Raw genomic sequence first — 14,423 nt, 5'->3', positions numbered from 1 at the left:
ATATAAGATTCAGTCTACAGAGCAATTGTTGCTTAAAGAAGCACAATTTCGAGAATCGAGATAAGACGAGAAATATTTACGATACTTTTCGTCACGTTTCGGTTCTCATCTCCAAAGCATGACGATAGTGTGAGTTGACCTTGTCCCGTCTAGAATTAAAATGTTAAATCTCATCCCTATTTTGTTTTGTTTCTTTTAGAATCGAGATGAGAAAGTCGTCTTTTTATGGGCAACATTACACTAAACCGAAATCTTTTTTTTTTGCCTAATATCACGTTTCTGCTTGTAATGGTATGACCTGATCGATAATGAGTTTTTAATTCTTCGAGATAATTGTTATTATTGGTAGTATTATTCCTGAAAAATTGATAGTTCAAGTGATGAAACTAACGAGTACTCAAATATTTGAACTTAATAAAGCGTGTGTTATCTCCGATCAATCGCCATCAAAATTTCTAAAGCAAAAAAAAAATTGCTCGAAGTGTATTCGATCGAAGAACCTCCAGATTACTGGTCAATCGCCTAGACCACTGAACCACGATCACTACGCTGTAAACGATTCGTCTTTAGTCTGCTTACGTTAAGTTTCTCTGCCTCAGCTTGGAATGTTGTATGATATTTTTCTTCTTCGTTTCCAAAAGCCCTTCAAGTTCCTCCTATGATGGTATAAGTGAATGATCTTCGGTACTTTTTATACTAATGAGTTGATTTGCTCTTAAATTTTTGGATCGCAAGTTTGTTTTTTCTCCACACGAAACTACAGATAAGAGAGATTTAATTCTCATACTGTGCATTTGTTTCAAAGCAGGCACCATTACTTGGTCAAAGACTTATGATCCCCACGATATAAATGATGTTCAATTTGATATCGTGAAACAAACTACATCCTCTTATTTTGAGAATAGAGAGATATGGAGACTTCTCTGTGGTACTCCATTTCATATTTCTACAATAATTTATGTAATAAAACAAACAAAGCATAATCTTCGTATGAAATATAGCAAATAATTATATTTTATTTGTTGCTACTTAACCATTATCTCCATTCACATTTTCTTGTTTGTTGGATTTGTTACAGGTGCTATAACGTATTAGATTTCCACGGAGAAAAGAATACGTTTATTACATTAAAGGAAGCAATTTCTCATTCAGATGTGGAATCACATACTTCGATGCAGTTTGGCAAAGGATTTCATCGATCACGTTTGTCAAGACATATGCTGCCAGACGAAAGTGAAAAGCGTTATACGTACCAAAAGAGTGAAAAACCCTTTAGTCAAAGTTCAACATCGTCAAGCGGTAAGTTAGTACATATAGGTGAAAAATCTCACATTTGCGGAGAATGTGGAATGGAATTTAGTGTATTTTCAAGTTTGGCTACGCACATGTTAATTCATACAGGTGGAAAACTACACACATGCCAAGAGTGTGGTAAGACATTTAATCGACGTTCAACTTTGGCTAGACACATTTTAATCCACACGGGAGAAAAAAGTTACACATGCCAAGAGTGTGGTAGGAAATTTAATCGACGTTCATGTCTGGCTACACACATGTCAATCCATACAGGAGAAAATTATCACACATGCAAAGAGTGTGGTAAGTCATTTATTCGACGTTCAAGTTTGACTAGACACATGTTAATCCACTCAGAAGAGAAAAGTCACAAGTGCCAAGAGTGTTGTAAGGGATTTAGTTTACGTTCAGATTTGGCTAGACACATGGTAATCCACACAAGAGAAAAAAGTTACACATGTCACGAGTGTGGTAAGGTATTTAATAGACGTTCGTGCTTAGCTACACACATGTCAATCCATACAGGAGAAAATTATCACACATGCAAAGAGTGTGGTAAGTCATTTATTCGATGTTCAAGTTTGACTAGACACATGTTAATACACTCAGAAGAGAAAAGTCACAAGTGCCAGGAGTGTGGTAAGGGATTTAGTTTGCGTTCAACTTTGGCTACACACATCTTAATCCACTCAGGAGAGAAACCTTACACATGCCAAGAGTGTGGTAAGGCATTTAATCTACGTTCAACTTTGGTTACACACATTTTTATCCACACAGGTGAAAAAAGTTACACATGCGAAGAGTGTGGTAGGAAATTTAATCGACGTTCATGTTTGGCTACACACATGTCAATCCATACAGGAGAAAATTATCACACATGCAAAGAGTGTGGTAAGTCATTTATTCGACGTTCAAGTTTAACTAGACACATGTTAATCCACTCAGAAGAGAAAAGTCACAAGTGCCAAGAATGTGGTAGGGGATTTACTTTACGTTCAAATTTGGCTAGGCACATGGTACTCCACACAGGAGAAAAAGTTCATATTTGCCACGAGTGTGGTAAGGTATTTAATCGACGTTCAAATTTGGCTGCACACATCTTAATCCACTCAGGAGAGAAAGCTCACACTTGCCAAGAGTGCGGTAAGGCATTTAATCGACGTTCAACTTTGGCTAGACACATTTTAATCCACGCAAGAAAAAAGTTACACATGCCAAGAGTGTGGTAAGGATTTAATCGACGTTCAGTTTTGGCTGGACACATGATAATGCATACAGGAGGAAAACATCACTAATGGCAAGACTGTGGTTGGGCGTTTAATCGACGTTTAAGTTTGGCTCAGTTCACATTTGGCAAATCGCATGTTGAAGCACATAGTTCAATAACCAAAGACAAGCGTAGGGTGTTCAATAAGATTTCGGAAGACATGTAAGTAGGCATAGTATATAGAAAAGAATTTGACACACTCACAAATTGTTAAGTCAGTTTTTGGAAGGAATGTTAAGTGCTCTATAAATACCCTCATAAAGACGTCTACAATAGAAGTAAATGTTCAAGAAATCAGACCACATTAAGCAATTGAAATGTCCAGCCCTGCCCTTTGTAATGGAATGTGAGTTTTGGAAGACAAGTTGTTTTAAGTCCGTAGTTTGCGGCAGATGTTACGGGAAATTGGTTCCACATGTACCTTACGAACGGCCCTTCTGCTTTGCCGCCACAGGGATTGCTGCATAGTGAAAAGATTACTGACGCTCAGGAAGATTCGAGTGACGATTTCATAAATGAAAGTTTATCCAAAGATAAAATCTCCAAATATACCCCTTCCTGAGACTTCTTATATGTAAGGAAGTTACGGACACCGATAATGAGGGTGCAACTTCCTCATCAGCTACAAGTGTAGATCCAGCGGAAAAACATGTTCCATGTCTATTCCAACTATAGGACTTGCTGGACCATCTGAATTTTGGCTGCATCTTGCTGGCCGATACATGGTTGCGGAGTTCCGTTTTCATCGCATGTATTTATATTACCCGTCTCCAGGATATTCCTTCATGCTCACTCACAGAAACTGCACAAATTGAAGATAAGAAGCGATCAAAAAATCAAGTCTTCGTCCCTTCCAAATCGGTTAAACTGATCAGACAAACTTTAGGTTAAAATCGTTGCACTCCAGTTGTTGACGTCTTTGATTTCAAAGCGACATTAATGGCACTCTTATCCAAAGTGTTAATGACTTCACCGGAATTCGTGCTGTATGTTCGGAAAGAGGGTGTGTACCAAAAGTTCGTCACACAGTATGTTCTATTCCTTCTCACTCACAGTCGTTTCTGAAGCGCGGGATGGTGATTGTGCATGTGGGTTGTTAAAAATAAAGTTTGTACTTATGTTTCGTATTCCTTACCTATTTTTTTATTGTGTGCTCAGAAGTTGTTGAGTATACTGACTTACCAACTTTTCACTCTTTTATAAGAAAAGTTGTTAAATCAGGTTTTAATTTTTATCTGGTACTGTAAGACAACGTCACACCTAGGAAAACGATCCAGCATACAAAATTTTAGACCATTGTACTAATATATCGGTATTTCAACATATTTCTATAAAATTTAAAGCGCGGTCCTGTAAAATCTAGCAATAATGAGTTAGCAACTTCTGATTCTAGTGCGTCACTTGATTCGCGTTCAAGCTTGGCAAGACAAATTTTAATATACACAAGTGGAAAACTTCACACATACGACGATTGTGGAAAAGTATTTGGTCTATGTTAGAGTTTGGCAGGACATTTTAATACACAAATGAAACTCTCACACATATGAAATCACACAGGTGAAAAGAAGATTTATATGGAGCTCACGTTTTGCAATGCACATGTTATACACACAGGAGAAAAAAATATAATTAAATACTAAGGAACAAACTAAAGCGTTCTAAGTGTGTAGAAAGGACTTAATTAAAGTTTATATTTCGCAACAGATATATTAATACACATGGGGAGGAACTGCTCGTGTCAGGACTATGAAGAATGGTATAATCGAAGTTCAATTTTGTGGAAACATGCTATTTCATAAAGTTAAAAGATGGCTGTGCATAGTTGTGAAAAGCCTTTACATGAAGTCAATATTTTGTTAGTGGAAAGACATTGTAAGATATGTGAAACTAGTTACTGAAAATTCATGTTTGTACATAAAAAGTTATATTCAAGTTACACACGTGAAAAAATATACCAATTCTAAACATCTTAGTTGTCAAAAGTGCGATAAATTCGTTCAATATCTCCTATCAATCTCACGTACTGCCAATTCACGTTTCCGCTCGCGACGACGGCAATTCGGCTGTGATCGATTATTCACATTTTTCAACATTGTGCATGATGCAAAATGTATGTTTTAAAGCATTTAGGTTTAGTAAAGACAAATCATTGTTGACCAAAAGTATGCGTTTAAACTAAATTACAACACTGCTAAATATGAGTGAACACAGTAAACATAACACAGAAAAACAGCATCTAACCTAATCAACATCCATGTCACTGAGCTTGTTGTGATAATGCTGATATTTATTGCAGGAAGCAGTAATGATTGAGTGCTTTTCGGATATGTTTTTCCACAATATGTAGACTCAAGGCAGGTTCAAAGTTAATCAACATCCACGTCACTGTCCTCTTTCTGAGATTGCTGGCATGTATTGCAAGTAGTGGTAATTGTTGACTGCTTTTTGAACACATTTTTTTCCACAATCAGTACATTCAAGGCGAGTTCTGTTGTTTTCCCTTTACCCTTAGATGTAGCAAATATCTTCTCGGATTGGTTAGACTGGTTCATCATCTGTACTATGTTTTCTGTATTGTGCCAAGCACACTAGCAATTTTTTTGCAAAGTTGATATTTTAGGAGTAGCTTTCAGGTTTTCATTTATTAGTTCTAATACTAACTCGGACAGATATGGTCTTCTTGTATTATTTTTGATGTTAGGGCAGTTAAAAACGAAACACCTGCTGAAAAATAATGAAACTTTTATTTACATTTTTATGTAAAGGCGAAACAAGAAAAAAAAATCACTTTTGGCTCCCTAGTCGGCAGAGTGGCCGTCCACCCTCCACTACCAACTTTGAGATTGTACTGAACGAAAAGTAATGTCTTTGGTAATTTTCTCGCAGAGGATATGTTTCAGAGTATCGAGGTATTGCTTTAGGATGACAATAACTTTCTAATCCACATTTAGAAGCGGGAGGTAAACGGGCTGTTTTCTAAGAACAGGGAAAACAGGTTTTCCTGAAACATCTATTAAAAATGAGCGAAAGTGGAAAAGAAATAATATATAATGTCGAACGCAGAAAGGTCAGTTTATTTTGTCCTGGTCAGAGGCTCTCAGACCGGAGAGAAAATAAGAGTAATTCATCCTCTGGAAGAGTAATAAATAAATGAGGTATAATGGACCAGTAAACGCATTAAACAGGGAAGTACGTTGATTATGTAGTTGAGAATTTATTACAAAAGAATTCATTAAAATTTTCTGTTCTCCCCTCAACTTGTGCACCTAATACATCATTGTATTTTACAAGAGGTATGCTAAAAGTTTTAGACCTAGATCTGATAAGATACTAAAATTGTTTAGTGTTGTTAATGCTGGTGTCTGATTTTTTTTTTTAATTTAGTCTAGGTATTTGCTGCATCTCAATAGCTTTTTTATATTAAGTCATATATCAGAAATTCTTTTAAGATATGTATTCATTTGGAAATGCATACCACAGTTCCCAAAGCTTTTTTTTTTTTTTTTTATTTCGTAATGTGTGGCGATTCTGTTCGCCGTGCCTTGTTTTAAATTTCATTGTCTTTCCTTTTTGAACAGTACAAAATATTTATTGTTGCATTAAAAACATGAGCGAAACAATCCAGTGCCTCGTCTATTGTTCCATCTAGTAAAAGTGTCCACTGTAACACCTGTTGTATTTTACAAATTTTACCCAAAGCGGCTTTCCTTCAGTCAGGTACAAACTTTTTTTTTGAGTTGCATTGCTGGCTTCTGGCGTTGGGAGTGAGATAGGGAACGGGGAACTCGCTGTCTGAGAGAAGGAACTCTTTATATGAGATGACGCATTCTGTCGGAAAAATAGAGATGACATAATCTAAGCTATTATTTTTATGTTTCAAGTAAACTTTGAGGAATGTTCTTATATGGTCTGCAGAAACACCCGACGAAGCTTGTGTTTGGACAGACTTACCTCTGCTCAAATACTTTCACAATCTCGTACGAGATCATTGTGTGCTCTGCTGCCCCGTTTATTTTAATAATACAAACAATCCGCCTCTATGGTCTTGCGGTGGTTTTTCTGTGTAGAGGATTGGTTGAGAAACGGCATTCCACTGTTCCTTACCGATATTTTCAGAAATGTTTCACTCACCAGTAAACAGCCATATTTACGGCACAGTCCGTAAAATTGTTTTTAATACTTTGCATATTATGGTAGTATAAAGGTGCTTTTCTGTTCACCGCACTTTTGAGCAGCATTCTTCTGTAAATCACCACATTAAACGCAGAATATGGAGCACCTGATTTGGCACACTTCTCTGGCGTGGGATCACGTTTTCCAAGTCACTCTTACTCATTTCTTGCTATCTGTGTTTGCATAAACAAATCTTCATTTTCAAGAAGAGACGCCGATTTGAACAATCCTGCTCATTACAACAAATTTCTCTCCAAGGTAAACACCATTAAGAATACAAAGAACATCCTACTAACAGGCAGAGCCGTAGCTAAGGGGGGGGCCAGCGGGGCGCCCACCCCGGGCGCTGATAGCAAGGGGGCGCCGAACGAGCGAGGAGAAAGAAAAAGTGGTGTTGGACATGAGTAAAATACGAGTCGCCCCCAGAAAGTATTGGCGCCCTATTAGATCAATATTGCTGTCGGTTATCAATGAAATACGCAGATTTCTTAAAAATTGTCTTGCTCGCTTCGCTCGCAATCTAAAATTTTAAATAAGTCAAAGGTTTTTACTTATTACTTAAAGGGTTTATTATAGATGATTTCTTAATAACATGTGGTATACAAGGTCCCGAATAATGACTTATAGTGTATGCAGGACAGTGGCGTATTTACGATTTTGTTTCAGGGGCTTTGCTAACTTTCGGGTGGGGCTTTGCCTGAAAATGTGAAAATTCTGCAAGATATTTCATATACTTTACTATAATAAGTAAGATTTCGGGAGGGGGGTTAAGCCCGGAAACCCCTTAAATACGCCACAGATGCAGGAGCATTTTTAAAATCAGAAAGAATCAAAGTCGTGTTCGGTATTTAACAGCGATGAGTTTGCTTAGTTCAAAACGTTTTTTTTTCCTTTTATCTACCCAATCGGATTTATCATGACGCACAGTGGGGCCAAAGCACTGAATTCTTGGCAAAAATAAGAATTCGCAATATGAAGCAGAAAATTGAAAGAAAACCAATTAGTTCGGTGTGTGCAGTGGCTACAATAATGTTATTTCGACATTATTTCATCAAAAGCATAGTGTTTTACATCATAAAAGGAAATGGGTCTATTCCTTATATTCGCGCCTAAATTATATAACAGATTATATGATTGGTATAAACAAACGCGTGGGCAATATGCTTTGATTTTGCAATTTACGAGGAAAAAGTGTACTTATTCATTTTACAACTGAAGAGTAATAAAATTGAAGAAAAGTTCTTGCTTCTCAAAATTATTTCAAACTTGTGGAGGATTCGTTATGACAATGAAGATGCAAGGACGCTTCAATACATAAAAATTATCTCATCACAAGTTCTCGATATGGATATATTATCAGATATATTAAACATTATGATTGACAAGCATCAGTAACTTGTTCAGTTTGTTTTATATATTGAATCGTGCATTACTTGAGCTCATTTCAGGGCTTGATTGGAACATTCTCAGCTGGAGCGAGCGGAGGCTCATTACAGTTGATTCCAATGTCACTTCTGTGCACGCATCACAAAAAAAACACAATACTAAATTGATCAACACCATTTTTAATATGGTTCTACCTTATGGTCCATAGATTGTTTAGCATTGGCGTTTCAAAATGTCACCACCATTAATCAAATATATTTGACTAGAGTTTAGTTCTGTTGGTGAATGCCAGAAAAGTATGACTAGATGTTGGAAACAAGATGGGCCCTGGAGGCGAAACCCCCGACGAGGTCTGGGGGCAAAATTCTCAGAATCAACCTATATTCAACTTCGTCACTGCGTGCATGGGGATCACACGTCTAATAACCTAACACTTACTCTCACATTCATCCCAGCTAAATTCAAAAGCAGCTGTTGGGAGTAGGAGCTGGCAACATTGTGCCTTGTTTGCTATTCAGCTGCTAGAAGAAGAAGAAGAAGAACTAAAAATAAGTGTGGCCGCATGGAGCTTGTGGAAGCTATTTTCTGGTGTTACGTTTTTGTGGAAATAAAAGTGAATAGCTGGAAATAAAAAGGTTTTCATTCCTCTAAAGTGTAAATCTTTTGATTTCTAACATCTGGCGACTGTAACAGGACACAATAGACTATGGAGGAAATGAAAAAACTGCGTAAAATCTTGAGAACAGCATTCACTAGGTTGCATACGAACTGTTCGGAACTGTGTAGTGCAGAACTTAAAAACGAAAGTGATATTAGTGGTACATTTCAAGTGTTAGAAGAGAAATACATGAAAATGAAGGAGATAGATGAGAAGATAATGACATCAGCAATAGAAGATAATTGGAGCGAGAAAGAGCTACTAGAAGAAACGGAGCAAGCAGATAAGTATTCTTTAAAATTCTACCAAATTAAAAACAAGGTTGAGGCTGCGTTGCATGCGTGTAAAACGAACGAGAGTAGTGGTAGCACGAGTAGTGAAAGAAACCTTAAACTTCCAGAAGTGGAAATTAAGAAATTTGATGGTAATTTGAAAAACTGGCTTCCATTTTGGTCACAGTTTGTGCGCATAGACGAAGATAAACGGATTCCTAATGTAGACAAATTCCAATATCTCATTCAAGCTATTGTACCGAACACACGTGCACGTCAATTCGTAGAAAGTTTTCCCCTGTGTGAAGATAACTACCCGAAGGTTATTCAGGGTTTGAAAGCGCGTTTTCGACGTGACGATATGTTAGTAGAGGTATATGTTCGTGAACTTTTAAAGCTAGTGTTTCATAATCTAAGTAACAATGGTAACCTAGAATTGATAGACCTGTATGACAAGTTGGAATCGCAACTTCGCGCTTTAAGTACTTTAGGTGTCACAACAGATAAATGTGCTGCCATGCTGTATCCCCTTGTGGAGTCATGCTTACCTGCTGAACTATTGCGTATGTGGCAGAGGGACAGTACAAACAGTGCAGACGCAACTTTAGAAAAACGTTTGGAAGACTTTATGTCATTTTTGCGGAAAGAAGTAGAAAACGAAGAAAGAATAGCTCTTGCTGTGTCCGGGTTTGATATACAAGACACCAGTAATGTGGGAAAGAAAAGGAAAGAACGCAGTAATCGTTCCGATTTTGTACCAACTGCCGCTGAATTAGTTAATTGTAAAAATAGTGCAAAGTGCATTTTTTGTGATCAATCGCACGCAAGTGAAAACTGTGTAAAAGCCTGTAATTGGACATACGAGGAAAAAATAAACATTTTGAAGGGAAAGGGATGCTGCTTTCGGTGCCTTAAGAATTCGCACAAGAGTTCAAAATGTTATGCTAAGTTGACTTGTAGTGCATGCAAGGGGCGTCACGTTAGTGTTATGTGTAGTGGCAGAAATAAATCTAAGAATGCGTCAAGTAACGGTGATAAACAGACTCATGTGAAGCATGTTATCGAAAACACACTGACAAACAATGAACATTCCGAAACATTTTTACAAACATTGGTAGTAAAAGTGAGAGGGCGGGATTCAGAAAAGGACGTCAGGGCGATTATAGACACTGGTTCACAGCGATCTTATATCTGTACTAGCTTAGCGCAGGAAATGAACTATGAAGTATTACGAAAAGAAACTGTAGCGCACGCTCTTTTTGGAGGTGTATTTTCAGAACCATGTGAACATGACTGTTTTCGAGTTAGGCTAACCAACCTCAATGGTGATTATGCATGTAATTTTGAAGCACTGAATCAGGATGTTATTTGTAATAGTGTTACATCAATCATAGATGGTCCTTGGTTGTCGGAGCTACGGGAAATGGGTATAGAAATATCCGATAATCAATCTGGCCCAATCGCAATTTTAATAGGAGCGGACATCGCCGGTAAACTTTTCACAGGTAAGAGAATTGCTTTGAAAGTTGGCCTGATTGCTATGGAGACATTGCTCGGCTGGATTTTAATGGGAAAAATAAACAGGAAGGATTCTGTTAGGTTTTCTACAATGCAAGTCACAACGATGTTTTGCAAATCAACACCTGTTTCAGACTTGTGGAAACTGGATGTTTTAGGCATAACCGATCCAGCGGAAAAGAAAACGAAAATGGAAGCGCAACAGGAAGTAATGGAATATTTTAACCAGACAACGACCATTAACGCTGACGGGAGGTATGAAGTAAAAATGCCTTGGCTAATGGAACATCCACCTCTCCCCAACAACATAGATACCTGTAAAAGAAGACTGAAGAATGTAGTTGCTAGATTGAAGGCTGAAAACTACTACGAAATGTACGAGAAGGTTCTGAAAGAGTGGGAAGATGAAGACATCGTAGAGGAAGTTCCTGCGGAAGAGATAGAGAAGAAAGGCTACTACTTACCTCATCGTCATGTCGTTAAGATGACCAGTAGTACGACGAAGATCCGTCCAGTATTTGATGCCTCAGCGAGAGAGAAAAATCATCCATCTTTAAATCAGTGTTTAGAGAAAGGAATCAATTTGATAGAAATTATTCCAGCGATTCTGACACGTTTTAGATTGAACAAGTTGGGAGTTGTGTCTGACATAAAGAAGGCGTTTCTACAAATTTCCCTATGTAAGAGTGACTGAGACTATTTACGATTTCTTTGGATAAATGAAGAAGGTGGTATAAAAATATATCGTCACAAAAGAGTAGTGTTTGGCGTGAGTTGCAGTCCTTTCCTGTTGGGAGCCGTAATAGAGCATCATCTTAGGCGAGCACTACAAAAGTGTAATGAGGGTCAGAGTAGTTATGCTAAGGAAGTCATTTTGAAGTTATTGAATAGTTTTTATGTAGATAATTGTGTCACTAGTGTCAAAAATGAAGATGAGCTTCGTCAGCTTAGAGAAGAAGCCACGAACTTAATGGCAGAAGCGAAATTCGAACTTCGAGGGTGGGAGCATACCTCTTTAGAAAACACACTAGAAGAGAATAGAGTTCCTGTACTTGGCCTACAATGGGAAACTGTTTCAGATGTGTTGGAATTACGACCAGAATGTTTTGAGGGTACAAAACCTGCGGTTGTCACGAAGAGAATAATTTTGTCATTTGCTAACAGAATATTTGATCCTATTGGTGTCACGTGTCCAGTAACGTTAAGCCCGAAAATTCTTTTACAACAAGTATGGTTATCGAAGGTAAATTGGGACGAAGCGGTACCAAAGGAAGTTGAGAAGAAATTCCTACAATGGATCAAAGAGTTGCCTCATTTAAAGAGACTTGTCTTTCCAAGATGGGCTGCTGGAGATTGCAAGAATTGGAGCCTACATGCATTCTGCGATGCTAGTGAGAGATCGTATGCTACGGCTGTCTTTCTCAGAACTGAAGAAAAAGGACAAGTGAAGGCGCAATTGATACAGGCGAAATGCAGGGTTGCTCCGATGAAGAAGTTAACCATTCCTCGACTGGAATTACTGGCAGCTACAATTGGTGCAAGGTTAGCTACTACAGTGAGAGAAATATTGGATGTTGAGGATGTACCAATTTATTTCTGGACAGATTCTACCACCGTTTTAGCATGGATTAAGCGGGATATGCCATGGAATACCTTTGTATGGAATCGAACACAAGAAATAAGAAGATTAAGCAATTCAGGCAACGAGTGTTGGAGATTTGTTCCAGGAACCATGAATCCAGCTGATCTGCCCTCACGAGGGTGTTCACCTGAACAGTTAGTTGCGTCAAAATGGTGGGAGGGTCCAGACTGGTTAAGACGACCAATAGAAGAGTGGCCGGAGCAGAAGTACACTTATCAAGAAGAAATAATCTTGGAAGAAAGAAGAAAAAACATTGTATCTGTAATAATTAATGCCAAAGAAGAAAACCGTGATTGGTACTACCGCCGTTTTTCAAAATATGAACAGATAATCCGCATGGTTGGTTGGATCAAGAGATTCATCTTCAATTGTCGTAATGGAAAGAAGAGAAGACAAGGAGAATTATCGGTAGAAGAAGTGACAGCTGCTGAGAAAACAGTCCTTAAACTCGTTCAGAAAGAGTCATTCGACGGAGTAGAAGACCTAAAGTTAAAGTCACTATGCCCATTTGAAGACAAAGATCAGATCATTAGGCTGAAGACGAAAATTGTAGAGCTTTCAGATTCAGAAGTGTTTCGGCATCCTGTTGTATTACCAAACGCACATCCTGTGGTCAAGCGGTTGATTCATGACAAACATGTAGAATCTTGTCACGTTGGAGTGCAGGGTCTGATCAGTCTTCTCAGAGAAAGGTACTGGATTATAAGAGGAAGGCAAGGCGTTCGTTCCGTTGTTAGAAGGTGTGTCGTCTGTAGAAGATACAACGCCAAGAAGATGGAGACCTATCCCGTGGCCTTACCAGAAGATAGAGTTAAGGAATCAGCAATCTTTGAAGTCACAGGATTGGATATGGCGGGTCCAGTAATACTAAGAGATGGCAAGAAAGCATGGATTTGTATCTTCACATGTGCAGTGTATAGAGCGGTACATCTAGAATTAGTATCTGGATTGTCAACGGCCGATTTCCTTCAAGCGTTGCGGAGATTCGTCGCTAGAAGAGGACGTCCATCAGTAATCTACTGTGATAATGGTACCAATTTTGTCGGTGCAGAGAGCTTATTAGACAAACTCGAGTGGGAGAAGATAGAAGCGTACACCACTACGAAGCGTATCAAATGGAAATTTATTCCTCCCACATCACCTTGGTGGGGCGGCTGGTGGGAGCGTCTGATTAGACGAATGAAACAGTTGTTGAGAAGAGTACTTGGAAGAGCTTCCCTGACTTATGAAGAATTTAACACAATTCTTTGTGATTGTGAAGCAGTTATAAATTCCCGTCCTTTGACATACGTTTCTGAAGAAAGTTCTGATTTTGTGCCTTTAACTCCTCTAATGTTCCTACAACAGAATGCCGAAATTGGAGTAAGTGATATTGATGTCATAGAAGCGGGGAGTCTACGAAGAAGATTGAAATACATTCAGGATATACGGAAGATTTTACGCAGTAGGTTTCGAAAGGAATATTTGGGACAGTTGGTTCAACATTGGAGAACCAGAGTGAATTGTAAGAAGATAGAAATAGGAGAGGTTGTTCTAGTGGGAAACGACAACTTAAAGCGGTTGAAATGGCCCCTAGCACGTGTTGTGGAACTTATACCTGGCCGTGATGGAAAAGTTCGTCTGGTGAGACTAAAGACCGGCGCGGGGATGATGGTGAGACCTCTTCAACGTATCTTCTCCTTGGAAATCAGGTCAGAAGAAACTGTTGAACAGAATGTACTTAAGAGAAGACTGATGGTACGAGAACCGAGAAGTGGAACTGATCAATGTGAAGATGAAAAAGAATCTCAAATTATCACTACTAGAACTGGAAGAGCTGTGAAACCTCCCAAAAGATTGTCTCTTTTTACGTATTGTAATCCACAGTTTTAATGATGGGATGGTTGAGTCACTAGTTCCCTTACGTGACTCAAGGTGGGAGGATGTTGGGAATAGGAGCTGGCAACATTGTGCCTTGTTTGCTGTTCAGCTGCTAGAAGAAGAAGAAGAAGAACTAAAAAAAAGTGTGGCCGCATGGAGCTTGTGGAAGCTATTTTCTGGTGTTACGTTTTTGTGGAAATAAAAGTGAATAGCTGGGAATAAAAAGGCTTTCATTCCTCTAAAGTGTAAATCTTTTGATTTCTAACAGCAGCATTGCATCCAGAATGAGGTTTTCTTCAAACATTTTCATGCGCTATACTTCCCAAAAGTGCGAATATGTGCAGGTTTTCT

At 38.3% G+C, this 14,423-nt stretch overlaps 3 protein-coding genes across 3 annotated transcripts in view; all 3 read left to right on the top strand.

Annotated features, from left to right (window-relative positions):
• The window catches only part of LOC145670539 (uncharacterized), a 35,042-nt gene extending 28,717 nt beyond the window's left edge, over positions 1 to 6,325 (top strand). Inside the window, exon 2 of the mRNA XM_081739339.1 lies at positions 1,079 to 6,325. Coding sequence (XP_081595465.1) covers positions 1,079 to 2,525 — 1,447 coding nt within the window. The 3' untranslated portion in view covers positions 2,526 to 6,325. The remainder of the gene's footprint in view (positions 1 to 1,078) is intronic.
• Positions 6,326 to 8,828: 2,503 nt separating this feature from the next.
• Positions 8,829 to 11,264, top strand: LOC145670218 (uncharacterized). Its single transcript, XM_081738596.1, has one exon. It carries the CDS (start codon positions 8,829 to 8,831, stop codon positions 11,262 to 11,264), a length of 2,436 nt encoding a protein of 811 aa, XP_081594722.1.
• A 276-nt stretch (positions 11,265 to 11,540) lies between these two features.
• LOC145670217 (uncharacterized) lies at positions 11,541 to 14,084 on the top strand. Its single transcript, XM_081738595.1, has one exon. It carries the CDS (start codon positions 11,541 to 11,543, stop codon positions 14,082 to 14,084), a length of 2,544 nt encoding a protein of 847 aa, XP_081594721.1.
• The last annotated feature ends 339 nt before the right edge of the window (positions 14,085 to 14,423 follow it).

Source organism: Thermobia domestica, chromosome 14, assembly GCF_964235325.1.
Source record: "Thermobia domestica chromosome 14, izTheDome1.hap1.1, whole genome shotgun sequence".
NCBI classification, from domain to species: Eukaryota; Metazoa; Arthropoda; class Insecta; order Zygentoma; family Lepismatidae; genus Thermobia; species Thermobia domestica.
The sequence above is the reverse complement of the archived record's forward strand: the minus strand, read 5'-3'. Positions and strand labels throughout refer to the sequence as shown.

Coding starts and splice junctions, on each gene's coding strand:
- LOC145670217 (XM_081738595.1), top strand. CDS start 11,541: ATGGCAGAAGCGAAATTCGAACTTCGAGGGTGGGAGCATACCTCTTTA.
- LOC145670218 (XM_081738596.1), top strand. CDS start 8,829: ATGGAGGAAATGAAAAAACTGCGTAAAATCTTGAGAACAGCATTCACT.